Source organism: Rhineura floridana, chromosome 21 (assembly GCF_030035675.1).
Source record: "Rhineura floridana isolate rRhiFlo1 chromosome 21, rRhiFlo1.hap2, whole genome shotgun sequence".
NCBI lineage: Eukaryota > Metazoa > Chordata > Lepidosauria > Squamata > Rhineuridae > Rhineura > Rhineura floridana.
The window spans coordinates 13,601,671-13,629,293 of record NC_084500.1 but is presented as its reverse complement, the minus strand read 5'-3'; the positions used below and the strand labels follow the sequence as shown (position 1 = coordinate 13,629,293).

At 46.5% G+C, this 27,623-nt stretch overlaps 1 protein-coding gene across 3 annotated transcripts in view; it reads left to right on the top strand.

Annotated features, from left to right (window-relative positions):
* The first annotated feature begins 1,468 nt into the window (after window positions 1-1,468).
* AATF (apoptosis antagonizing transcription factor) overlaps window positions 1,469-27,623 on the top strand; it is a 109,505-nt gene continuing 83,350 nt past the window's right edge. For all 3 annotated transcript variants that reach the window (XR_009759838.1, XR_009759837.1, XM_061604848.1), the window contains exons 1-4: window positions 1,469-1,600; window positions 4,811-4,993; window positions 11,102-11,545; window positions 13,464-13,601. Coding sequence is in view for 1 of the 3 variants with exons in the window: in XM_061604848.1 (XP_061460832.1) it covers window positions 1,501-1,600; window positions 4,811-4,993; window positions 11,102-11,545; window positions 13,464-13,601 (865 nt within the window). In the remaining 2 variants the exon portion in view is untranslated. The remainder of the gene's footprint in view (window positions 1,601-4,810; window positions 4,994-11,101; window positions 11,546-13,463; window positions 13,602-27,623) is intronic.

Genomic DNA, 27,623 nt, shown 5'->3' with positions numbered 1-27,623 from the left:
TTGTAACATGTGCTGGCACTTTACTCCCAACAATTCATGTAGGAGTGGAGAGCTGGAGCTGGCAGATGGACTAGATCCTTAATCGCCCCATCCTCCATGGGCCAACTTTGAGAGGTGGGCAGGCCACACACTTGCCAATCACCCAACCTCATGATGACATCAGGTGATCCATATTCCTTTGCCCACATGGTTTGAAATCAAGCCATGCAAGCAACGGCACAGCACTTTGCAAGTGCAGGCAACCAAGTGACTATCAGCATTGCTATGGTCAGCTGTCCGGCATTGCGTACAAAGCCATATATTTTCCTGCCCCACGCCTGATGTCAGGGGTAGGACAGGTGGGCATGGCTTGGCTGAAATAGCCTAGTGTGCCAAATGGGGAGGCCTGGAAGGTCTAATGAAGCCCACAGGCTGGTGACTCCCCCACTGCGCAGTCGAGTCTGGTGGCTCCGATGTCAGTGGGGCAGTGAATCCACTCCGGGTTTTAGTCCGAACTTTCAAGGAGCTGTCCAAGGTGTGAGCATATGTTTTCCGGGGGCTGGATTTCCCCGCCTAGTGCCACTTTCTTTTTTTAATATGTTTTTATTGTTTTCAACAAATACATTAAACAATTATCGATTATTTAACTGTCTGTCGTACAAAAGTGCAATGTTTGGTTAACTCCCCACTTACAAGGTGCACTAGTTCAAGAGGCAGCTGGACAGCCATTTGTCGGGAATGCTTTGATTTGGATTCCTGCATTGAGCAGGGGGTTGGACCTGATGGCCTTGTAGGCCCCTCCCAACTCTAGTATTCTATGATTCTAGTGCACTGTATTATGACACATTCCGTTCTGCAGTTATACTTGTACATAGCCTACACGGTTATCTGAGTAGAGGCGGGATCATCTAACCTCTGGGAACCATTCATATACTGTAAGCACCTAGTACCACCTACAGCATACACACAGATCCGAGATTACCTTTCTGTTTGTCTTTTAAAAACCTTACAGTTCAATCTTAGACATGCCTACCCAGAACTGAGTCCCACTGAATTCAAATGGGCTCACTCCCAGTCCCAGGTCGGTGGGTACACGCTTATTTATGTATTTGATTTATATCCCGCCCTATCTCCAGATTAGAACCACCACAAAATACATTGCCACAGACAACTTTTGCAGAGGGGTGCTTGTGTTAGCAAAAGCAACAAAAAGCATTGCAGCATTTAAAAAACTAACCCATTTATTATGGCATAAGCCAGTGGTTCCCAAGCTTCCCCACCTCCATGGGTCACTTTAAAGTCGCTGAGGGTCTTGAAGGACTCCTTAATGATTTTTTCTGTCCGTTGCAGCAATTGTAAAGCGCTGCGCTAGATGCTGCCTCATCATTTTACCTTCCAGTGATAGTTCTGCCTTAATTTGTTCTAACACCCAATCATCCATGAGAGAAAGCAGGCCCCGCCCCTTCCTCACGATGCCCCGCCCCTCAGCTTCCTCCTTTTCCTGGGCGGGCGAGGCGCGAGATGGCGGCGCCCTTAACCGAGGAGTTGGAGCGGCTGCTCAACCCGCTGCCTCGCGCCCAGCACGACCCCGAGGACGACCCCGAGGACGACCCCGAGGACGGTGAGGGGGACGCGGCGGGGCTGCTTGGGGCCAGGGCTCCCTCTCGTAGAAGGGGCGGAAACGGTGGGGGAGGCGTTCCTAGACACACACACACGTGCGTGTGGGTCGGTTGGTCCGTCCTGTGGAGTTTCTACCGAGGTGGCGGAAGGGACACTGGACGCGCTTGTTCGTGTTTTGGGCCAGCTTCTGGAGATGTCCCTGGACACGTGTATGGTGTGCATTTTAGTAAGCTGGTGGAAGGGACCCTGGGCACGTGAAATTTATTTATTTATTACGTTTTTACCCCGCGTTTTCCCCCCATGATAGGCGGCTGACATGTGGTTCCCAGGCGGTCTCCGATCCAGGCACTGACCACACCTGACCCTGCTTAACTTCAGACCATAGTGTGTGTGTGTGCGAGGGTACCTGGTGGTTTTTAGCAAGCTAGTGGAAGTGTCCCGGGGGCACATGTTTGTGTCTGGTCTCTGGGCACGTGTGTGTGTGTGTGTGTGAACACAGGTCGCTTTTAGCAAGCTGGTGGAAGCGGCCCTAGGCGTGTGTGTGCACAATGCGGTATTTGGCAAGCTGGTGAAAGAGTGCTTGTGTCCTTCTGGCCCCCCTGCTGTCGTTCTCTAGGCAGGTGAAGACTTTTCTGTTTCAACAGGCTGTTGGGAACTGATTGTAAGGGTTATTAACCCTGAGCTCCTACTGGAAGAAAGGGTGGGATAGATAGATAAATAAATAGATATATCTGTTTTTACTGGCTTGGCTTTTGTGTTTTTTTTAATCCCTATGTTTTAAATGGCTTTAATTTTATGTTTAGTTTTAATTATAACGTCTGTATGCTTTATTTATATTCTTAGCTGTATTTATTTTCATTTTTGTAAGCTGCCTTGAGTCCCACCTCTGGGAGAAAGGCGGGATGTAAATTATTGTTGTTGTTGTTATTACTAATACTAATAATAGTGTGGGTTTTAGCAAGCTGACAGAAGGGATCCTGAACACACATGTATGTATGTGTGCTTGAGTGAGTGTGGTGCTACATGTCCAGGGACATTTTCCCATGGCTGCTGAAACACATGTATCTTTTTGGGAATGGCTGTGTGCTGCTGGGTTTTAGCAGCAAAAATCCTGGCACACTTGCATTCACATGTGTGGGGAGGAGGGAAGGTGTGTGTATGTGCCTCTTCTGGACACACTTTTCCACCAATGCAGTAGAACTAGGAGGAAGATGTCTGGAGGGGAAGGCTGGTAGTATGTCTCCGCTATCTTAAGGGAAGGGCTGTAGCTCAATAGAGTGGAGCATTTGTCCTGCAGGTGGAAGTTCCCAGGATCAATCCCTAGCACCTCGAGGCAGAGCTGGGAGAGATTCCCGGTCTGACACCTTGAATAGTTGCTGCCAGTCAGTGTAGACAATACTGAGCTGGATGGGCCAATGGGCCTGACTTGGTATAAGGCAGCTTCCTGAAGCCTGAAAGTGGAATTGATGCTCAAACATGTGGGACCTACAGCAAAAAGTCGCTGCTTGTGGAATGCTCCTGTTCAGGGTGCCAGCCATTGGTTAGCAAACTGGTTTCACATCTGGGCTAGATGCTAACCATGGCTAGCTGTTAGTCTAATGTCAAACTACAGTGAACACTGACAAGAGGAATGGATTGCACAAACTGTGGACAGTTTCTTACTCATGGCTGAGAAACCAGTAATGTTATGTCTGCTCTGGGCCTCCCTGGAAAACAAATAGCCAGGGTGCACCTTTATTTTCTCTTGTGCGTTTCATTCCTTGCTTAAAAGCTGCGAGAAACCTTCACAACTTACATAGGGACATAGGAAGGTGCTTCATATCAAGTCAAACCGTTGGCCTATCCAGCTCAGTATTGTTTACACTGACTGGCGGCGGATCTCTAGCATATCAGACAAAGGTCTCTCCAAGCCCTCCTGGAAGAAGTCCCAAGGATTGAATCTGGGACCTTCTGCATGCAAGGCAGGTGCTCTGCCACTGAGCTATGGCCCTTACCTTTGCAATTAAATGTTGAGAAATTTCTACAGTGGGGAGGAGAGCCTGGCTGGGAGTCCAGAGCCTGTGAGTTCAAATCCCTGCTCGTGTCTCCTGGGCATCAAGGGCCAGCTAAAGATCACCCCCACAGCGAATGCCTCAGGGGATATGTGCCCTGCCACCTGTGCAGCCGTGGGCCAGCTGCATAGTCCCAAGGAGCCCAATTGGGGAGGACCAGTTGGGTAAACTCCCTCTGAATACCGCTTACCTTGAAAACCCTATTCGTAGGGCAGCCATGGGATCGAGTTGAAGGCAGTCCATTTCCATTTTTTTGTTCCCAATTTTCTCTTGTCTCCAGCTGCAGTCCATTGCCATCTTGAGCATTTAAAGGCAATGTCATAGACTGTTTTGATTTCCATCTCTTCTCTCTCTCCCCCTGGCCCCTCCCAGCACACAAATGTCCATAAATGGGGAATTAAACTCTCAAAGACACATTAGGGGGAACAAAAGCACTTAACGATGTTGAGCCAATCAGGTTACTCGGATTAGGTGAGCCACCCTAACCCTATAATTTTATGTATGGGGTGCCGTCCGCATGAAGGAATATAAAAGTGACCGCCAAATTTAATAAGGATTCCTGTTCGGTGTGTTCATCCATTCCATGGGTCTTGGGAAGCGAGGGTGGCGCTGGTGGCTGAGAGCATAAGAGAGTCCAGTAATTGTAGTAGAATTGCCAGAGAGTTACTGGTGGTAAAATGTCAGGCTGTTTCAGTGCCTCATAGGAAAAAAGGCTTTGCACTCCTACTTTTTTTCTGTTTGCTTTTGTGAAGTAAAAATGTGACAGAGGTGTGACCTGCACCCTGAGGTTTCGTGGAGCGAAATATGCCCTCCTTTCATTAGGGAAAGGGCCCTAGCTCAGCGGCAGAGGCTTAATTAGGACATTGGTTTGATCCCTGCGATCTTTTGGCTGGGCTGAGGCGGAATCCTGCTTGAGACCTGTTGCTATTCAATGTAGACAGCACTGAGCTAGGTGAACATATGGTCTGTCTGTGCTGCCCGCTGAAGACCTTGCATGTTGCTGTATAGAAGCTGAAAGGTCTGCAGACACGCAGACCAGGCCAATGGCGGTTGAGGGCCATTTGGCAAATATCTGGGACTTTTGGAGGGTTGGGTTGGAATCCTACCCACCCAAAAAAACCCAAATCTGTCTCTTCTTCCCTCCCCGGTCCTTTTTGCAGCCACCGCAGCCAGAGTGGTTGATAAGTTTGACGAAGGACACCTAGAAGATGACCTCTTTGCTGTTGGACACATACGTAAGGGAATCTCTTCTGAGCTATCGGATGCCGATAAGCGATATCTTGGGAAGGCTACGTCTCGCAAAGCCTTGGAGGAAGACATGTGGGGAGAGGCTCAACTCTCAGGTGAGACCCTGCACCATTCCCTGTTTTGGCATCCCCCCTGCTTGTCAAACAGTCTCATGTTTATTTTATTTATATTTAACAATTTATATACTGTTTAATTACAGTGGTCTCTAAGCGGCGCACCAGAGAGTCGATTCAATGAAACTAAAAATGAGTTAAAACTGTAAAAACATAATTCAATTAAAATGTCTGCTGCAATAAAAAATAGTCTTCAGTAGGTGCCAGAAGTTTAGTCAGGAGGGGACCTGTCTGGACTCAACTGGAAGGCAGTTCTCCTTACTGAATTTATGGAATTCTCAAATGGCAAACTTCCATTTGAAAGAACTGTCAACATGAGCGTTGGCAGCAGGAGGAATTTCTGTTGAGCAAAAGTGGAAAACCTCTCAGGATCTTCATTTGTCATTGTGGCTTTAAAAACATTTGGAATTTGCCACTGGCAGAGAAAATATCTCACAATTTGAGGGTCTCTAACGGATCTGAAGACCCAGAATGTTTTTATACCATCTGGTGGGATTTTATTTTTTATGCTGCTGCAAGCGATTTACATAACTCTTTGATGGTTCCAGTGCATGAAATTTGGATGTCTTAAAGGTAGTCCTTGTGATGGGCATTTTTATGTTACTCTGACTTGTGCATCGCCCTGATGGTTTGTTGATTTAAGCTGGGCTGGGGAAGTAGAAGAGAGTTGCGTAAAACCGGGCCCACAAAACGAAACACACTGCTTCTGGACAGCCAGTGTGGTGTAGTGGTTAAGGTGTTGGACTACAACCTGGGAGACCAGGGTTCGAATCTCCACATAGCCATGAAGCTGACTGGGTGACCTTGGGCCAGTCACTGCCTCTCAGCCTCATGAAAACCCTATCCATAGGGTCGCCATAAGTCGGAATCGACTTGAAGGCAGTACATTTACATTTTTTCTGGTGGATACGAGCCGTGCATCTGAGCCATGGGGGACCACTGACAGTGACTCCCCCAAAGGTCTCACTGATTGGGCAGTGATATCAGGGGTCAGGCGGTCCTTTCTCAATCTGATGCCCTTCAGATATTTTGGGGCTACAGCTCAGCCCCTAGCCAGCACTCTACCTCTGAATGCTAAATGTTAGGAGCAAATGAGGAATAGCAACATTTTCCTCCATCCTCCTCAGGTTCTGAGCATCCTGAAACAGCACGTTGAATTAGATGGGCTGTATTATGGCCCAGCCAGGCTCTTCCTGCATGCTTAGGCAGCCCAAAGGAAGAAAGGCGATGAAAGGGTCAGAGGGGACAGATTTTATGCCTAGATCAGAGGAACAACATGTTGACTCCAGTTGCCAGTTTGTTTCTGGGCCCAGTTCAAGGTGCTCACAGTGTTTAAAGCCCTAAACGACTTAGGTCCCAAATACTGAGACTGCCTCCTTCTCTACAGACCTTCTCAGGTGTTGAGATCAGCAGGCGGGGCCCTTTCGATAGTTCTGCCACCCTCAGAAGTTTGGGGTTGGTGGCCTGGGAGAGGGCATTCTTTCTGGCAGCCCCTAAGCTGTGGAACTTCCCCGCACAGGCGCACCTGGGAACTTTATTGTACAACTTTTGGCAAATGCTGAAGACACACCTCTTTTCCCTGGCCTTTGGCACATGATGTATATTTTTAGGACCCACCCTATTTTCTGTGATGTTGTTTAGGTTGTTTTTAACTCTTTTAAACTATGTGTTTTGAAATGGTTGTAACCTGCCCTGGGACCTTTGTGTGAAGGGCGGGCAATAAATTATAGTGTTGTCAATGTTAACTCCCATCAGCCCCACCCAGCAAGCATAGCCAATGGTCAGGGGTGATGGGAGTTGGATGGAGAACCTTTGGCCCTCCAGATGTTGCTGAACGACAACTTCCATTATTCCAGACCATCAGCCATATTTGCTGGGCCTGAAGGGAGCTGTAGTTCAGCAGTATCAGGAGGACCAAAGGTTCCCCATTCCTGGTTTGGGGGGTTAAGCATGAGCTGCTTCTATCGTATGACGGGATCGCATCCTGTTTGACAGGGCCGCAGCTGCATAGCTTTCCTCCCCAATCCACTTTCCTTCTATTGGCTTACAGCTGATAAGTCTGCATCTTCTAGGCAATCCTTCCTATGAATTGCAAAGTGCATTGTTGATTTACTCTATAGATTTTATTATATTTTGTGTGCGGCCAATGGTCAGTGCATTAATAATGTGGATTTTTTTCAAAAAATCTTGAAAAGTCTACATAAATTTCTCTCTCACTTCCTCTCCCCCACCAACATTCTTCTAAGCAGGGCCCTCCTTTTAGGAAGGTGAATTTTTGATAATGTTTTTGACAATTGGGGAAGGGCCATAGCTCAGTGGTAGAGTGTCAAAAGGTCCTGGTTCAACCCCTGGCATCTCCTGACAATATCCCCTGCCTGAAATCCTGGAGAGCTGCTGGCAGCCAGTGTAGACCAGGGGTTTCCAAACCTTTTCCCCCCTGGACCGCTTGAAAATTGCTGATGGTCTTGGCTGGCCACTTCATGATTTTTCTGCCTGTTGTAGCCATTGTAATGCACTGTGCTAGGTGCTGTATGATTTTTAATTGTACTTCTATGGCTTCTTTGATTTCTTGCATATTGTATTTGATTGTCTTACAATTTGTATTACAAGTGTAATAGGATAAAACAATGTAAGAAATCAAAGAAGCAATCAAATACAATTAAAAATCAATTTGAATACTTAGGAACATGGGGTGCTGTCCTATATTGAGTCAGACCACTGGTCCATCTTGCTCAGTGTTGTCTACACTGACTGGCAGCAGCTCTCTAGGGTTTCAGGCAGGAGTCTCTCCCAGCCCTACCTGGAGATGCTAGAGATTGAACCTGGGATGTTCTGCACGCAAAGTAGATGCTCTGCCATTGAGCTATACCCTTCCCCAGTTTAAACCAATTTAATATGGACGTGCCACGGACCACCTGAATGAAGCTTGCAGACCACTGGTGGACCATTAACCACAGTTTGGGAACCTCTGGTGTAGACAACACAAGATGGCCCATTGGTGTGTCTTCCTGTGTTCCTATAACGTGTGTTCCAAAGCAGCTCTTTATGTCTTTAGACTTCACTGTGATATTCTCGTGTTGTGAGAGGTGACTTTGAATCGGTGAGAAGGAAATTGGCAGCTCTTTTTCACGCTGATAGATTTCCCGGAGACTGTATCCTTGTTTACGATTTCTCACCCCCCCCTTTCCTTAATAAAGATGTGCGTAAGGGTGCTTGATCACCTTGTAATGTTCACCCATTATCTCATTATTTAATGGGAAAGGCTGTCAGCTAATCAATGGGTCTGATAATCAGTTCAGCTGCTGCAGGAAAAGTGCAAGTTTGAGGTGTCAATCTGCCAGAGGCGAGGGGCTCCCTGAACTTAGAGGCTGTCCCCAAACTCTGAGCTGAAATTTTGAAAATATGCGCACTGTAAAATGGGAAACGTTGTAAGAGCTAATCTTTAAGCAGGGGTTGTCAGCCTTCTTGGGGCCCATGGGCACATTTGCAAATGGGAGAAACTGTCGTCGGCGTCACTCACGCACATGCCCTTCAACTGAACACACACTGCAGGGTATTCTGTTAGCTACAACAGAATGCTTCGTTTAAGCCTAATTTCAGCCTTGGAGGGGGGAGACTCTGTGGGCACCAGGGAAGGCCTTTGCAGGCACATGTGCGCCATGCAGGTTAATCCCTGCATGTAAGGAAAAATGGAAATGGACTGCTTTCAAGTCGATCCCGACTTATGGTGACCCTATGAATAGGGTTTTCAGGGTAAGTGGTATTCAGAGGGGGTTTACCTTTGCCTTCCTCTGAGGCTGAGAGGCAGTGACTGGCCCAAGGTCACCCAGTGAGCTTCATGGCTGTGTGGGGATTCGAACCCTGGTCTCCCAGGTCGTAATCCAGCACTTCAGCCACTACACCACACTAGAAAAGATGGGTTATTATAATTATTATTTTAATGTTAAGCTTATAGCCAAGAACTACCAGATCAACTCGGGCTGCATGCACACCGCACTTTTAAAGCACATGACTTCCCTGGCATGCCAGGGCGGGGGAGGAATCCTAGGAACTGCAGTTGGGGGGGAGGGTGCTGGGAATTGTAGTTCTCTGAGGGGGTAAACTACAGTTCCCAGGATTTTCTGAGGGATGCCATGTGCTATAAAACGGCTGTGAATGTTTGGTGTGCATTAGGTCTGTTGAAATTTCCGTGCCCTAGTGATACTGCATGACAAGGGCATTTCACTGTTCTTGGGGAGGAGCTTGTCCAAGAGAAGATTAGTAATAATAGTAATATTTGTGTGTGTGCTATAATAGACTATTAACCGGTTTAGGAACATAGGGTGCTGCCTTGTACTGAGTCAGATCATTTGCCCATCTAGCTCAGTGTTGCTTACACTGACTGGCAGCATCTCTCCACGATTTCAGGCAGGAATCGCTCTCATCCCTACCTGGAGGTGCCGGGGATTGAAACTGGGACCATCTGTGTGCAAGGCGGATGCTCTGCCGCTGAGCCATGGCCTTCCCTTGTATACAAGAACCACTGACACTAAAATGTTAATATCCACAATTTAAAATACACATTAGGCCACAAGATAGATCAGGGTCTTCAGCAGACCTCTGGGAAGCGATTCAGACTCCTGTTTGTTTCACGAAGACAGCAACAAACAAGTTTGTCCCACCCTCAAAATTAGTCTCTGCACGCCAGATCTGTAGTCACTCAGATGTAGATTTGAACTTGTACGTGTTGCTGTGCGAAGTGCTTCTGTTGAGGGTGCCTGCAAACCAACTGTGCTCTACTTCATCTTTAACTGTGTACTCCATGGGTGGGGTGTCTCCAGCCCTCAGCCCAGTTTCAGCCCACCAGGATGTTCTGTTTGCCCTGTGGGGCCATTTTCTCCAAACCATGCCCACCCATCTATCAGCTGGCATCGCTTGTGATGTTATCTGATCGACCGGGTTGGGGGGGGGGCGGTTTGAAATCATGCACTGGCTGCCCGTGCTTGTTCCCAGCAGGGAACGGGTGCACAGCCGGTGCAACATGATTTAGCCCCCTGCTTGTCAACTGATAAGCGGTGGGATTAAATTCTGCTCAGGTTGGCTGCACATACCTGTTCTCAGGAGGGAGCGAGGTGCACACAGGCAAACCAAACAGGATTCCAAGTTTTCATGGAAACTCCTGCTAACCCAGGCTCCATCTGGGAGAAAGTTTGGGATATAACTTTTAAAAATAAATAAATAAAATGGTTTACAAGAAATAAATTAAATTTCTTTCTTTGTTTTTGCAGGGCTTTCAGTGTAAACCCATTCCAGATTCACGAAGGGGTTTGCTTCGAAATCCTCTGCTAAAACAAAGGGGGAAAAACTCCTCCGATTTAGCAGCACCTTGCAAAGGTGCTTTGAAACCCTGACTTTAGGACTTTAAAGCACCTTGTCCCCATATCATAGCTGCCCATTTGCTACCGGGCCAAGTTCAAGGTTCTAGTTTTGGCGTACAAAGCCCTATACAGCTCGAGACCAGGATACCTGAAAGACCATCTCACCCCTTATATACCCAGTCGATCACTGCGCTCTGCAGGTGAGGGCCTCCTGCAGATACCATCTTATCAGGAGGTTTGTTCTGCACAACATAGGAAACGGACCTTTAGTGTGGCAGCACCTACCCTGTGGAACTCCCTCCCTTTGAATATTAGGCAGGCGCCATCTCTGCTATCTTTTCGGTGACTTTTGAAGACTTTTCTCTTTCAACAAGCCTTTTAAGTTGAGACCTATCCCAGTCTGCATCTGTGTTAGAATTGCTTAATATGTTTTTTAATAATGTTTTTAACCCTTATTTTTTTTTTTAAAAAAAGTTTTTAATGCTGTTTTGTTTTAATGTATTTTAAGATCTGTTTTAGTGCTTTGTTAGCTGCCCTGGGCTCTTGCTGGGAGGAAGGGCGGGATACAAATTAATTAAATAATAAATATCACCGCGAGACCGATCCTGAGAAGGATCTGGCCTGTGGAGCAAAAAAAAGTTCCCCACTCCTGGTGTACTCAAGTGCCATGGTTGGTTAGTGGGTGGTTGCAATCTATATTGGACGAATGTTACCGGTTGTCTTTTTGTTTTAGATGGACAAACTTCAAGTGAGGAGGGAACAGAAGGGGAGGTGGAAGAGGATGACGAAGAGGAGGATGCTCCCTTCAGTGTTGACAGTAGCCAGGAGGAAGATCAAAAACCGTTGGAGAAACTGAGGAAAGACGTTTTCAGTTTCCAGGCTATTGATGATTTTGAGAAGTTTGCAGAGGGGATGGATGAAATTAGAGGCACACTGGCGGCATGGGAGGAGGAGGAGGAGGAGGAAGAAGATAGTATGGGAGAAGGCAGCAAAGATGAGGAAGACGATGTGGAAGAAGGCAGTGAAGATGGACCGTCTTCGGAGGAAAGCACCGCAGAGAGCGAAGAGGAGATGGGGGATGCTGGGGAGAGTAAAGAATTTGGGGTGCCGTTGACATTCTCTAAAGACAAAGTGGCTGAAGAAGCAGAGAAAGGAAAAGCTGTGAAGAATCAAATAGGTCAGTGGGCAGCATATTTTCCTAGGCTTTTTTTGAGTCAGAGACCTTTGTTAAATGTACATCCTGCCCAGGGCAACAAACATAAGAAAACAAGCTAACGGCAACAAAAGGAAAAGCATTCCTAAAACAGTTTAAAACCCTTCTTCCCTCCAGTAATCTCCAGGTTTCCGGGAAGAGGTGTCTCCTTCAGTCCCCCCCTCCTTCATTAATTCAGTATTGTCGACACTGACTGGCAGCAACCTTCCAGGGTTTCAAATGGGTCTGTCCCAGCCCTACCTGGAGATGCCGGGGATTGAACCTGGGACCTTCTGCACACACAGCGGATGCTCTGCCACTGAGCTACACCCCTTCCTGCTTTGCACCTTCCCGCTTCAGAGAATTGGGTGCCTTTTTTAAAAATAAAGAATGCACCATTTTTCATATGGGGAGGAGGGACTGTAGCTTAGCGGTGGAGCATCTCTCTTGAAATCAGAAGGTCCCGGGTTCAAGCCCTAGCATCTCCCACTGGGGATCAAACAAGGATAGGGAGAGACATCTCTCTCTGCCTGAGTGCCTGGAGATCCCCTGCCAGCCATAGCAAGGATTCTTCACCCAGCGCATAGTTAAATGGTGAAATTTGCTCCCGCAAGAGGCAGTGATGGCCATCAGCTTGGATGGCTTTAAAAGAGGATTAGACAAATTTGTGGAGGTTATCACTGGCTGTGTTCTCCCTCCCCTATCAGAGGCAGTATGACTCGAAATCCCAGTTGCTGGAAACTGCAGGAAGGGAGAGTGCCGTTGTGCTCTGGTCCTGCTCGTGGGCTTCCCAGGAGAAGCACCTGCTTGGCCACTGTGAGAACAGGATGCTGGTCTAGATGGGCCACTGGCTCAATCTGGCAGGGCTGCTCTCATGCTTTCAAGTCACCTGGATGCACAAGTAGTCCAGCGTGGTGTGAATCGCCTCCCTCTGAAGTGGCGGCTTTAATTTTTAGCTGGAACGCCAGTGAACCGGTGGCTTCTTCTCTTCCGGGCGACTTACTGGGGGCCACATGCAAGTGGTGGGCGGGGCCAGAGGCAAAAGTGGGCGGAGCAATAGATGAGACTCTTGCATTTCTACGGTAGACTGCATTCCAGCCACAGCAAAGTCAGAGGGTGTTTTGCCATGCGCATCTCTCCATCCTCATTCCAGGCGAGCAAGAGGCGTTATCGCAGTTCAAGGATGCATCCCAGCCAAGCAAAAGCACTTGAGGAAAGTGGGGAGGGGAGGGCTGGCTTGCTTGCTGGATTGATGGATAGCCAGTGGCATCTACCACTCCTCTTCCTCTCTGCCACTCTTGTCTGAGCCGGAGCAAGAGGCAGGTGAACAAGCAATCACGTTGCAATGTGGAAGAGGAAAAGCAGGCCCTGGGTGCTCTTGGCAGTGGGGCCCCTTGGTGGTGTATGGTGCCCCTATCACATACCCGACTGTGCCGACCTTGGTATGGCGCTTTGGGAAGGCTTGACCTGGAAAGCAGCTTTTAAATGATGAGTGGGCTCAAGCGTTTGCATTTTACCCAAATTGAGCATATATTGCTTGTGGTATTTCAGCATTTCCTCCAGGGGGGGACAAGATAAAAGGGAGTAGATGGTGTCTTGATACATTAGCTCAGGTTTGGGGAACCTTTGGCCCTCCAGATATTTTTATTTCATATTCTTTTGTTTATACTACTTAGCTACAATCGTCTCTAGTGTACAAGGAATTGCTGGGCTACTGCTCCCATCATCCAGGGCCATTGGCCATGCTTGCTGAAGGGCTGGTGGGAGTTGTAGTTCAGCAACATTGGGAGGGCCGAAGGTTCCCCACACTGGTATTAGCTCTATGGAAGGCCAGGCTGCAAAACCCTCCCTGAATTGACTTTTTTTGTTTTGTTTTTCTCTTCCTCCACCCACTTCACTAAAGCCCTGTGGGATCAGCTCTTGGAAGGGCGAATTAAACTGCAGAAGGTCCTCCTGACGGCCAACCAGCTTCCCCAGCCAGACACCTTCCCGGAATTTAAGAAAAGAGGAGGGCAGGAGTTTGCCGACGTGCTCAAAAACAGTAAGAACGTCTCTTTGTTCCTTATGAACAAGACACTGCGTATGCGCTTGCATTTTCCATTCTAAAGAGAGAGAAATCAAAAATTTCAGTGACAAATTTTGCGACGTGCGTTCATGATTCAAATTAAGAAAAATGTCCTTTGCAATTGTTGTTACCCACGCTTCACCAGAAGGTCTTGGGGCAGGTCACAATAATATAAAATGCAATATGAAAACAATTTAACCCAAATTACAATTGCAACTGGAGAGGGTCCTAAAAATCTCTCTCTCACCTATCAAAGGCACTTTTAATTGGGCTTACTGTGATGTGTGAACTAGGCCTGTGTTTACAGGAACCAAGTGACAGACCATGCTGCTAATTCACCAGTGATCAGCTTTTAAGATCTGTGTTTGCGGATCTACATTAGCTGTAGCTTTAAACCAAGTCTAGTTTTTTTGTCTTAAAAGGCAAACTCCCACCAACATTAAACCTGACCTTTTAGTAAAACGTGTGCCATTAATGTATTTAATGAGATGCATTACAAACTGCGGCAAGCACCGTGTTTTCATTACAGGTCCAGAAACTGCGATATCATTAAAGACCTTTAATAGAAACAATGGTTGACATTTTGATACTTCCCATAAGCAAAACACAGCTATGAATGTGGAGCTTAATATATAAATTCTGTAAAGAGGTGGGATTTTATATATAATGAAACTTACTTTTTTATAAAAAAGCTTCCCTGGAGTGCTAAAGGAAAGCCATCAATTTTATTTCGCACAGCTCTTGTTAATTGCATCTTCAGCTAGAAAGTGTCAAATATTTAAAAGGTCTAGAACAAAAAAAAAATGAGGTTTTTTTAAATCTCCTTATTAGTTTAACCATGATATTTTGGGTTCTCAAAGTTTGCTGGAAGTTTTAGGCACGCTTGATTGTTCTAGTACTACAAATATAGGTCAAACAGTACAGTCCTAGTTTAATCAGAAGTAAGTTCCATTCCGTTCAGTAGGGCTTACTCCCAAGTCAGTGCAGACAGGATGACAGCCTGGCGTCTCCTGCTTTCTAATCAGTTAGTTGACTTTTTAAAAATGTGATTTTCAACTGCCTTCTGGTGGTGCCTCTCTTGGTTGAAATGGCAGGATAAAATAATTTGAGAAGTATTTTAATATAGATGTTAAATATGTATACCATGAAAAGGCATTGGGCCTTTTTCAAGATATGTAAGGAAATGTGGGAGCTCGCTGCCTGATCCTAATAGTAATAATAATAATAATTTAATTTTTGTGTCGCCTATCTGGCCAAGGCCATATTTACTCTGAAGTAAGTTTCATGGAGTTCAACAGTTCCTCAAAATCTGACGCAGGCTTCTGGGTAACTGAGGCTATTGTCTACAGATACTTTTAGAACTGGTCCTGTACACTAAATATCTTCCAGATGCGTGAGTTCCGTCCGTAGTGTTTTACCTGTGGGTGGTCTGTCCGCTCTTAAAAGTTGTCATTGGTGAGTGAGATTATCATAGTGACATAGGAAGCTGCCTTTTAAGGAGAAGGGGTGTAGCTCAGCGGTTAAAGCATCTGCTTTCCTTACAGGAAGGCCCCAGTTACAATCCCCAACGGCATCTCCAGGGTTGGGAGAGACCCCTTGCTTGAAAACCTGGAGAGCCGCAGCCAGTCTATAGATACTTAAGGACCGTCTGATTCCTTATGCTCCTACTCGATCACTGAGATCCTCTGGTGGGGCACTCTGATGGCGGTTTCCCGTGTCTCTGAGGTTCAGCTGGCCTTCATCAAGCACCAAGCCTTGAGTGTGGCAGGCCTTGCCCTAGGGAATCCCCTGTCCGTAGAGGTTTGGCAAGAACTGTCCCTGCCTTCTTTCAGATGTCTTTTGAAAACCATATTGTTTAGAGAGGCCTTTGCAATATCAATTTTATCTTTTAACTGATCAGTATGTTTTGAGCGATGCTTTTTAAATATATGTTGTATACCACCTTGGTGCATTGCGGATTGTAAATACGCAAATAAATGAATACATAAGACAGTACTGAGCTAGGTGGACCTTGGTGGTCTGGTTCAGTATGAGCCCTGAACCACAAGCGTGGAAGTCCTGTGTAAGTTTGGGGCTTTTTAGTTTAGAGAAAAGGCGGGTCAGAGGAGACATGATAAGAACATAAGAAGAGCCTGCTGGATCAGGCCAGTGGCCCATCTAGTCCAGCATCCTGTTCTCACAGTGGCCAACCAGGTGCCAATAGACGTGTATAAAATTATGCATGGCACTGAGAAAGTGGATAGAGAAAAGTTTTTCTCCCTCTCTCATAATACTAGAACTCGTGGACATTCAAAGAAGCTGAATGTTGGAAGATTCAGGACAGACAAAAGGAAGTACTTCTTTACTCAGCGCATAGTTAAACTATGGAATTTGCTCCCACAAGATGCAGTAATGGCCACCAGCTTGGATGGCTTTAAAAGAAGATTAGACAAATTCATGGAGGACAGGGCTATCAATGGCTACTAGCCGTGATGGCTGTGCTCTGCCACCCTAGTCAGAGGCAGCATGCTTCTGAAAACCAGTTGCCGGAGGCCTCAGGAGGGGAGAGTGTTCTTGCACTCGGGTCCTGCTTGCAGGCTTCCCCCAGGCACCTGGTTGGCCACTGTGAGAACAGGATGCTGGACTAGATGGGCCACTGGCCTGATCCAGCAGGCTCTTCTTATGTTCTTATGTCGCGGGGGGCTTTTGCTGTCTAGAATTTCTAATGGAGATAAAAAGATGCTGAAGAACTGGGCAAGGGGTTGCAGAGAATCTACTTTAGCCATCACCCCATTTCTTTCTCATCCTCCTCTCCAACCCCCCACCCCACCCCACCCCCAGTGTATATTGCAACTTTTGCATCTTGGTTCACCTACCCCAGTGTAGAGGTCTGCCTCTCTTCTCGGCTGCCTGTGGATCTTGGATTCTGGCAGATGATTTACTGCAAAATTGCTTATAAATTGAAGTAGAAAATGTTTTGCCGACGTGGCAGCTTTCAGGCTTTGCACCCATTTGTCACCCAGCATTTTCCCTTTGTGTATAGAGCAGGAATTAATTAGGCTGCACTGCAGGGGGAAAAAGTATATGGCTATAATTTATATAGGGTGCATTTTTTTTAAAAGGGGCAGTGTTGCTTTGCTTCAGGTTTTTTAAGACCTTTGGGAGGGGGATCTGCAAGTAATGCACTTCCCTCCTTTAAAAATAAATAAATAAATAAATGTACAAGATGCATCACAGCACTATATATAATTCAGGTGCAGGGAACCTTTGGCCTTCTAGATGTTACTAAACTGCAACTCCCATTTTATGTTCACCGCCCAGATTTTATGTTCACCGCCCAGAGAGCTATCGCTAGTCGGGCGGTATATAAATTTAATAAATAATAATAATAATAAATAATCAGCTGATGGGAGTTGTAGTTCAGCAACGTCAGGAGGGCCAAAGGTTCCTCACACCTGATATAATGGTTGCATCCAACTGAATTCTACTCAGCGCTGATCCATTGAAATTATTGGACCTGTGTCTGTCATGTCTGTTAATTTCAGTGGGTCTGCTCTGCGTACGACTGAGAGTGCTTCCAGAAAACCTCTTGATTGAGCATTCATCCTGATTTGTTAGCAGGGAGGTAGACGATGCTGGCTAATTAATGAGCGTTCATTCTGATTTGTTTGCAGGGAGGTTAGATGATGTTGCGTCGAGTGTTACCCCCATGCTTTCCAGGCTGTTTTCCCATCACTTTTCTTCCTGCAAAAAAGTCTAACCTTTGGGGGAAGTGGGTTTGTTGCGTAAGATGCCTCAGCCAACTATAACTGTGCCACCTGAATTTCCCAGCATGCAATTCAGTGCCACCTGAAAACAGCGACAGTCTGGAAACATCCTAGCTAATGTTGGTCACTACACAATTATATACTATAATAATACTTAATGAAATGGAAATGGATTGCCTTCAAGTCGATTCCGACTTATGGTGACCCTATGAATAGGGTTTTCATGGTAGGTGGTATTCAGAGGGGTTTACCATTGCCTCCGTCTGAGGCTGAGAGGCAGTGACTGGCCCAAGGTCACCCAGTGAGCTTCATGGCTCTTTGGGGATTCGAACCCTGGTCTCCCAGGTCGTAGTCCAACACCTTAACCACTACACCACACTGGCTGTCAATAATACTTAATACATGTCATTATTTACAGCAGCAATAACCATCAGTCTCTGTGACGTCCTTCCCTGGCACCACCTGTGTCGCTCTCACTCGTGGCCACCAGCAGTCAGGATCGTCGTGTTTATTTTTACCTCTCTCCGCTCTAGCACAGATCTCAAAAGATCCCCCTGCTAGGCCACACTACCCAACACTCTGTGTATCCAATATAACCTCTAGACTGTGCCTTAGTCTCTTCCTGGTTATTTTGATACCTTGTGTCTGTGTGTATAGGTAATTCCCAACCCCCCTGAAGCCTCTTGCCTATGAAGCTCACAGCTCTGGGTTGCTCTGTGGTACCGGATGTTGATGCAATATCTCTTCCTTCACCACTGCCACCATTTGATACTATTTCTTCTTCAGTCTTGGTTACTCTGCCTCCTTCCTGGTCTGTGCCCCCCCAGCTGAGGAATCAGGCTTTAAGTAAACCAAGAAAATATTTATTGATAACACTAAGAATAACAAGATTACTTATAGATTTCATTGACAAGCGTATGGTTTCATATATGTTTCTCTTATGTTCCTAATTCCTACTATTTGCCTCAGAACTCCCAATCCAATATCTCAACAGCCACCTCTTACTCTCCACATCAACCTCCCTGCCCACAACCACCCTGTCCAACCCCCACTCCGACTCAACTGTCATCCTCTCATTTATACCTTCAGCCATTCAAACACACAGCCAATCATCATCCAGCATTCTACAGCCCATGTACTCCCCCTTCTCGCTCACTCCACTTACCATATTTCCTATAATAAACCTGTACTTACCATATTTACATTACATTCACATACAGGAACATCACAGTCTCCACTTAACCAGCTCCTAAAATATTGCAGCTTTCCTTTATATCGGTTGCATTTCCTCAGTGTGAAAGTGTCAAATATTTTGGGTTTTAAACTTTTGCTTCATTAAATGTCATAAAAGGGGACCAGGATTTTTCAAAACAGTCCCCGCCCCCTCTGCCGACTCCCTTCCCTTAGTTGTGCTATTTCTGTTAAATGCAGATTTTGGGGTCATACGCCTGCCGTGCAGAGATGCAAAATCCCTGAAGCCCGCAGGGCCTTAACGAATGGGCCTGGCAACTGGATAGCTGAGGATGGTAGAGGTGTGTTTAGCCAGTGTGGGGTAGTGGCTCATTAACCGTCTCCTGCTAGGACTGGGGAAGACTTGGGGTTATGTCCACCCAGACTTCTGCTTGCACAGTTGAACTTTCCCCTCCTCTCCTATCAGTTGAGGGTGGTGGCTCCGGTATCAGAGGGACAGCAAATCCCTTCCGGGTTTTAGTCTGAACTTTCAAGGAGCAGTTGGAGGTTTGGGAGCACCATGGACAGCTCCTTAAAAGTCTAGACTAAAACCCAGAGCGGATTCGCTGCCTCACTGACCTCGGAGCTGTTGGAATAGGCAAACTTGCATGTTCACTTTAAGGGATATTTGGGGGAATATCCCATGTACCTGTTTACCATGATGTAACTTCCTAATTGGTGGAATTAGTTACCTGGCTTCCTCCTCCTTTGTCCTGGAGATTCCTGCATATTCTCCATTGCTGATCTCTTTACTTCTGGGGGAGGCTGCATGGCAGATGCTCTCCTCCGAGAGCATCACTATGAAAGACTAAGATGGACTAAGACTTCTACTTTTTCTTTCATCTAAGCTAGAGCCTATGTTTCTGAACATATGAAAGGTCGTGAGTAAATATTCTTTATCTTTTACCTAAGAAGATTGTGTCTGTTGTTATTTGTGCCTAGGGAAAGGCGTGGACTGGTTTTATCTCACTCTGCTGCTTGCATTTTATATCTCTGCTAAGAAATAGGACGACGAAACTTAGTTCCTATTTCATTTTATATTTTTATCATACCAAACAGGAGCCACCAGCCTCCACTCCTATCCCCTGCACCCCGCAGCACTCTCAAAATCTGCTCCAGAGGTTTGGGGGACCCTTCAGAGCAGATTTTGGGGGTGAGTGGGAAGAGGCAGGGGAAGTTCTGTGGTGTGAGCGGAACTCTGCTTCTGCAGTAGTTAGTGGTGTTGTTGTTAATTGAATTTATATCCTGCCCTTCCTCCTTAAGGAGCCCGTGGCAGCAAGCACATCAACAAAATGGTTGGGAGGAATTCCAGAAGGTGTTAAAGGAAAAGGGACACGCTTGTTTTCTTCATTATGCCAAAACCTTGCGTTTGGGCCTGTCTGCAAGCCTAAATTTGTTTTGAACTGTTTTTAATAGTGGGTATTGTGTCATTGTGACCTGCCCTGGTACCTGCTGGTGAAGGGCGGGTCAGACATTTAATAATAATTTTAAAAATCTGAGGGCCGTAAGTCAGTTAAGTTGTGCTCAGAGTAGGCCGATTGACATCAATGAACCTAACGTAGTCATGTTTAACTTCAGTGGGTCTACTTTCAGCAGGACTAACACTCAATACCATCCTGAGTGCTTTATTGCTATGAGTTGTATCCATCTGAATTCTACTCAGAGTAGACCCATTGAAGGTAATGGACCCAAGTTGTTGTTGGGGACTGCCTTCAAGTCGATTCCGACTTCTGGCGACCCTATGAATAAGGTTTTCATGAGTATTCAGGGGGGGTTTATCATTGTCTCCCTCTGAGGCTGAGAGGCAGTGAGCTTCATGGCTGTGTAGGGATTCGAACCCTGGTCTCCCAGGTTGTAGTCCAACACCTTAACCACTACACCACACTGGCTTTCCGGACTCAACTTAGTTGTCCTCATTACGCTGAGTGGGTCTGCTTTGAGTAAAACTTACATGAAATACAATGGGTGTTATTAAATGGTAGTCCTACTCAGAGTAGACCCATTGAAAAATTATTGGCTTTTAGGAGGCATTTGAAAACTCTCCTCTTTACCCAGGCATTTGATGGCTGAAGGAGACTGTTCCTGGCAACCTGGATGGAAGAATGCTTTTATCTGCTACTGCTTTTAGAAAGTTTTAACTGTAACTATTTGTAGAATGATTTTAGTTGTTTTTAGAATGCTTTTAGTTGTTAAAAATATTTTGTTAATATATTATATATTTTGTTAATATATAATATAGTGCCCACTACCCTAAAAGCCTTTGGCTGTGTACACAACATACACTTAAAGCACATTTCCACCCTCCCAAAAATGCTGGGAACTGTAGTTTTCCCCTTTCAGAGCTGTTTTGCTGTGGTCTACATGCTAGCGCATTAAACACTATTCTGTTCTCTCACAGAGCTACAGTTCCCAGCACCTTCGACAAACTACAGTTCCCAGCATTCTTGGGGGTGGGAAATGTGATTTAAACGGATGATGTGTGCGCGTCCAAAGTCCGTGTAGAAACTAAATGAACGCATGGTGCCTGTGGGCCTGTGAGAGGAGCTTCTGCAGGAGATTGCAGTGATCTGGCTAATTTATAGGGGACGAGGCGGTTCTTCAGGTGACCTGCTTGTAGGCCATTATGTCTCCACAGTAGGGCTTTTACTGTCCTGAAACCTCCCTGTAGAAATGGATCTGGACCCCACTGTTTCTTAGTTAAAGATGTGAAGGCCTGGGAAAAAAGGGAGGGGTGTCAAGTTTTTCTGGCTTTTTTCTACTTTTTTCTGGGCCTTCACATCTCTCGTCTTAGTGGATGCCCTGAAAATCTTGCGGATTCTTTTCTGTCTGTGAGTTTACCGCTTGCAAATGCTTTCAGTCACCTAAAGTGCCTTGGGTTTAACTATCTCCAGTGATTTCTCACTCTCTTCTCCCCACCCCTAATAAATTTGTATCCTCTTGCTACTTTATTTATTTATTACATTTATATACCGCCCCATAGCCAAAGTTCTCTGGGCGGTTTGCTTTTGACTAGTTTCTGGGTGCCTGTGCTTAGGGTCTTGCATGTTCAGTTAATGTTTGGGTTCTTTTCTCCCTCAGCCTTTCCACAACAAAGAGGCCCATTAATTAAAAATTCCACTCCCTGGTATGTTTCCCCAGGACCCTGCTATTCTTGAGGTAGGAGAGGAATGCCCAGACTGCACACCTTGCATTGATCTCTTCTGTGTTCATTTTAAAAAAGAGAGATCCTGCTGAATTTCCGTAGGCCTGTGTCGATTCTCTCCCTCCCTGTTCCTCTTCTCACGAGACACCCAAAGTTTTTTTGAGGGCAAGGGAAGTAGGAATAATAGCCGGTGGAGTGAGAAGCTTCAGCTCTGGAAACTCAGCAATCTGGAAAGTTTTATTTTTATTTATTATTAGATTTATATCCCGCCCGTCCTCCCAGTAGGAGTAGGAGCCCACATTTTTCTCATTGCTGTATTTTTTTAAGGGTCCTGTTGTCTGGCAGGCAAATATTTGATGTGTCCAGGTCAGGAGTACAGGACCCTTTTCAGCCTCAGGGCCTCATCCTCTTTTGGGCAACTTGCTGGGGGTGGGGGGCACATGCTAGTGGTGAGAAGTGGGTGGAGCAACAACTGCAAGCTTTCTCTTTGTACCGTAGTTTCTACACACACGTGCATACCCCACTCTGTTCAGGCAAGCAAGAACCTTCATTTAGAGTTCAAGGAAAGATTCTAGCCAAGCAAAAGCACCTGAGGAAGTTCCTGTGAAAGAGGAAAGAGTCCCAAGGGCCAGACAGAGAGGCCTGGAGGGCCACATTTGGCTCCATGCTGGCTGGGGCTAATGGGAGTTGTAGTCCAAAACGACATGCAGATTTTATCTTTGTGCAGCAGGCTAGTTTTGACACATATTCCGCACACCCTTCTTTATTGACCAATGCAAGAAGCATTATCTGGCCAGGCAAAAAACGCTCAAGGAGAGTGCGAAGAGGGCTGGTGAGGGGTGTGGCCAAGGAGGGGGTGTGGCCTAGGGAGAGTCTAGATAGGCCTGCAGGGCTATGTTCCAGTCCGCCCGCCCCCTAATGCAAGGTAAGGACTTGCCTTTGACAATGTCAGCTAGGAAAGGAAAAATGGAGTGAGGTGTGTGTGATGTTTTGTTGGTTTTGCAAACGAGAGAGAGGAAAACGTCTTGCCATCCTAACCTTTCATGGAGCTGGGCCCTACCCTTAGGCAGAGTGATGCAGGCACCTTGGGCAGCAGATGCAATGGAGTAAGGGCTAGGTTTTGGAGGGCAGAACTGTGTGTGCCCGATGGCCTGCCCTGTACCCTTGAAGCTAACCTGTCGGTCTCGGGTGCCATGAAAGAGGCCGTCCCATTGGTTGAATCTGAGAGCCCCCTGCCAATGTGGGGTGGCAGTCACCTTGTCCTTCATATCAGGCTGCAAAATGTCTTCGTCCAACCCTGGTAGAAGAGCAGACTAGAGCAGCTTGTGGCAGCTCGTACTCTGAAGTCGCTATGCTAACCGGCTGCAGCTGTTTCCCCAGCGGGGCTGGAAAAGGCTGTAATTTTTTTAAAAGGGGAAGGGCTTCAGGTCAGTTGAAGAAAACATGCTTTGCATCCCAAATGGCCTCCTTACCATTTATTACATCTCTATCAAGTCAGTGTGGCGTAGTGGTTAAGGTGTTGGATTATGACCCGGAAGACCAGGGTTCGAATCCCCACACAGCCATGAAGCTCACTGGGTGACCTTGGGCCAGTCACTGCCTCTCAGCCTCATGAAAACCCTATTCAGAGGGTCGCCATAAGTCGGGATGGACTTGAAGGCAGTGCGCACACTATCAAGTCTGTTGAATCACAAGCGTATGGCCCTTTTTTAATGGCCTGCCAGTCCCTCGACCCAGTTTGCTGGCGGTGGAGGCGGCAGCAGGGCCTTAAAAGCGTTAGTCCCCTAATTAGGCAGCACTGGAGCACTTGGCATGTACCCCCAAACCCTGGAACTGGTGTCTTCCCGTTCCTTGCCAGCCTTGCTGAGCTCAACAGGAAGTGCGTCACGTGCAGATGCAGCATAAATTATCTGGCCCCACCGCTTGATGCAGGCGGTAGCCACAGTGAAATCCCTGTTCCGAGGTGCTGTGGAGGTGGCTTCTCAGAGTGACTGGTTAGCCAGCCAGATGGGTGACTAAGAAATCAAATAAATAAATAAATAAATGAATGTTTGAGACTCAGAAGGAGAAACTCCCTTGCAGAATGCAGGGACCTTCTTGGGGGTTTAAGGGCCAGGCAGTCTCCAACCAAGCACAGATTCCGAGGTGGCAGTGCCGTCCTTGGAAACGTTCCACTTCTTTACTGCCTCACAATGTTGGTGACATTCCAACTTAACAAGCCGAGGGAAAGGGCAGTGGCCATTGGAGGGGGAAGTACATGAGTAGTCCCTGCCATGAGAATACGTATTCATGACCAGATGGAAAGGAGCTTTAGCTGTTGCAAGAGAAACACCAGCAAGGGCAGACTTTCCTCCGTAATGGTCTGAGTAAGTGTTTCCCTCCTTGTTGAATTTCTGGTGCCTGCCGAAGCCTCTTTAAAAAAAAAAAAAATTAGCAGGCATTTTATCTGAATTCTGGTTTTATCGTTTTAACTGGTTTTTATCTTTGTTGTATTGAATCATAGAATAGTAGCGTTGGAAGGGGCCTATAAGGCCATCAAGCCCAACCCCCTGCTCAATGCAGGAATCCAAATCAAAGCATTCCCGACAGAGGGCTGTTCAGCTGATTTTGAGTTGTTTGTACACCGCTTAGAGCAGACTTTCCCAACCAGTGTGCCTCCAGATGTTGTTGAACCACAACTCCCATCAGCCTCAGCCAGCATTGCCAATGGTCAGGAAAGATGGGAGTTGTGGTCCAACAACATCTGGAGGCACAGTGGTTGGCAAAGGCTGGCTTAGAGGCTACTGTAATTAAGTGGTATATAAATTATCAGAATAAGTGTTTATTTTGGATAAATATGAAAATAGACAGATGGATAACTTGGAGGTAGAGGCCTGCTTTGCATGCAGAAGGTCTCGGGTCCAGTCCCAGACATCTTCAGCTCGAAAGATTTTTAGGTGGTTGAAAAGGCCTTTCTCTGCTTGAAATCCTGGAGAACTGCCTGTCCGAGTAGACACTACTGGGCTAGACAGGACAAATAATCTGGCATAGTGTGACGCCGCTTCCTATGATGCTAGGGTTTTCAGTGGTATTTTTTCCTTTTTTTGTTAACCTTGCCACCTTGCAGAATCTGACCGCTAGTTACTAACTCTCCCTCCCTTTCCTCTGTTTACAGTTCAAGCTTTTTATTTTTATTTATAGCTAATCTTGGGCACTGTTTCAATCACTGCTAGAGCTGGAAGCCCATGCTTCATGCTGTTGGGGAAACAGCTGGGAATCCTGGTTATTTAAACAGTATATAAATCATTTAATCTTGTAACAAGTGGGGCGCTTTTTGGAGGGGGAGATCTCTGGAGCTGTGCTGCTACAAACCCTGTGCAAGATGGGAATGCTGGGAATTGGAGCAGCAAGACATTTGAGGGTGGCTGTCGTTTTTAGTCATAAAAAAAAGCTTTTAAAAATCTTGCCACATTTTGTAATGGGACCTTATGAGAAGGAAAAGGAAGGGGAATCATTTGTCTGTTAGGGTTGTGTGTGTGTTTTTAAAGTTTTGTTTATGTACGTAGAAGCTGTCTTGCGAGGGTTTTACCCTGAGAGACGGTTTAGAAATACTTTAAGCAAAAGCTTGAGGCCGGATTACTGCAACACGCTCTACGTGGCGATGCCCTTGTGCCTGGTCCGGAAGCTCCAGCTGGTGCAAAATGCAGCGGCTAGACTGCTGATGGGGTGGGGTGGGGCAGACAGCCGCTAGCATGTGCCACCCCCGCAAAAATCCATATGCTACTGAGCCAGGTTCAAAGTTCTTGTATTAATATACAAAGCCCGGAACAACTTGGATACACAATATCGTAAGGACAGCTTGAGCCTTTACAACCCAGCTTGATCACTGAGATCATCCAGAGGAGTGCTGTTAATTGTCCCCCGTGTTACAGAGACTCAATTGGCTTCAGTTAAAGGTTGGACATTTTGTGTCTCTGGTCTTCCAGCAAAGATCTGGCAAGCATCTTCACTTTTAACTTTTGGGCATCTCCTGAAGATGTTTTTATGCCAACATAAAAACATGTTTCAGAGGAGACATTATAATGCGCGTGTGGGGAGCCTTTGGCCCTCCAGGTGTTGCTGAACTACAACTCCCATCAGCCCCGGCAAACAATGCCAATGGCCAGGGGTGATGGGAGTTGTAGTTCAGCATCATCGGGAAGGCCCAAGGTTCCCTGCCCCATTTTAATGATTATTTTGTAATGTTTTTATGGTGTTATGATCTGTTGCATTGCTGTACACTGCCTTGATGATATCTTTTATAAATGAAATGAAATAAATAAAAGCTGCCAGCAGGCTGGAGATGGAGCGGGAAGACTTCAGGCTCCTGGGGCCTAATTTGCTTTTTACTAGAACTCTTGCTGTGATTGCTCGCCTCTTTATTTTGGACACTGGGCACTTTTGAAATGTTGAGAGAGTGCTTCATTTTCCTTGGTCTGACCATGCTGGAGAATGGGTGGTGAACTTGTGGCCATCCAGATGTTGTTGGACTACAACTCCCACCCTCCCTGACCATTGGCTGTGCTGCTGGGACCTGGAGAGTTTAGCAACATCTAGAGGGCCGCAGGTCCTCCCCCCGCCCCCCACTGCGGCAATAACTCTGAAGCAGTCTATTTATTTAGATGGTTTGCACAAGCCACAGGGTGGTTTTAACAACAAAAACTAAATAATGTAAAAAGAGTCCATAAAATAGCACAGTCCTTAAAAATAACAGGACAACTACCCATAAACAAAACACTAAATGACAATTATTGATAGCAGCAGCAAAAACATTTCTTTGATTTGGTCTCTTCTCCTTCAACTGCCCACTGAATGAGGTGCGTCTTAACCAGCCATCTAAAACTATATAAAGACATGGAGCTAGACATGTCTCAGGAGGGAGGGAGTTCTACACAAGAGGAGCCACTGCTAAAAAGGCCCTTCCTTGGGCCCCCGCACCATATCTTTCCTCCTGCGTGGGGGCCACCAGGAGGGCCTCATCTGCTGATCTTAAAGCACGGACAGGCTAAGTGGGAAGAAGGCATTCTGGCAGATACTACGTTCCAGGCCTTTTAAAGCATTTCCACCTGCCTTGCCCCACCCCTCTGCCTGGACCTTATCAGGAGGAGCTGCAGGCTGAGTCGTGCTGCTGCAGGGATGAGACTGTGCTGGGACCATCAAGGGGCAAGCATTTCCACCTGCCTTGCCCCACCCCTCTGCCTGGGCCTTATCAGGAGGAGCTGCAGGCTGAGTCGTGCTCCTGCAGGGATGAGACTGTGCTGGGACCATCAAGGGGCAAGCATTTCCACCTGCCTTGCCCCCCACCCCTGCTCTTAGTGACATTTGTTTGGGGACTGTCCTTTACCAGGAAGATGAATGTTTTTGGTTTGCTGTTCCTGTTTTTTTTAGCTTTTCCATTATTGTTAGTTTTTATTGTTAGTCTCTTAATGTTTTGATGTTTGCATGTTCTGCTTTGTACGTCGCTTAGAGTGGCTGACAATTCAGCCAGATAAGCGACTAATAAGTCAAATAAATAAAAATAAATAAATAAAGCTTTAAAATGTCAAAATAAGGGCCTGGAAAACGTAGAAAGCTGCCTGACACTGGGCCAGACCATTGGTCCATCTAGCTCAGTATTGTCTACACTGATAGGCAGCAGCTCTCCAGGATTTCAGGCAGGGGCCATTCCCAGGCTTGCCTTGAGACAGATGCCGATCCTCTGCCGCTGAGCTACGGCCCTGTCCTAACCCCACCACCAAAACTGGCCAGCCATTTTAAGATGGGGGTAATACTACTAGCAGAAACCAGTAATGATTTGAAACGAATGCTGATGAGAGTTCAAGAGGAAAGCACAAAAGCAGGACTACAGCTGAACATCAAAAA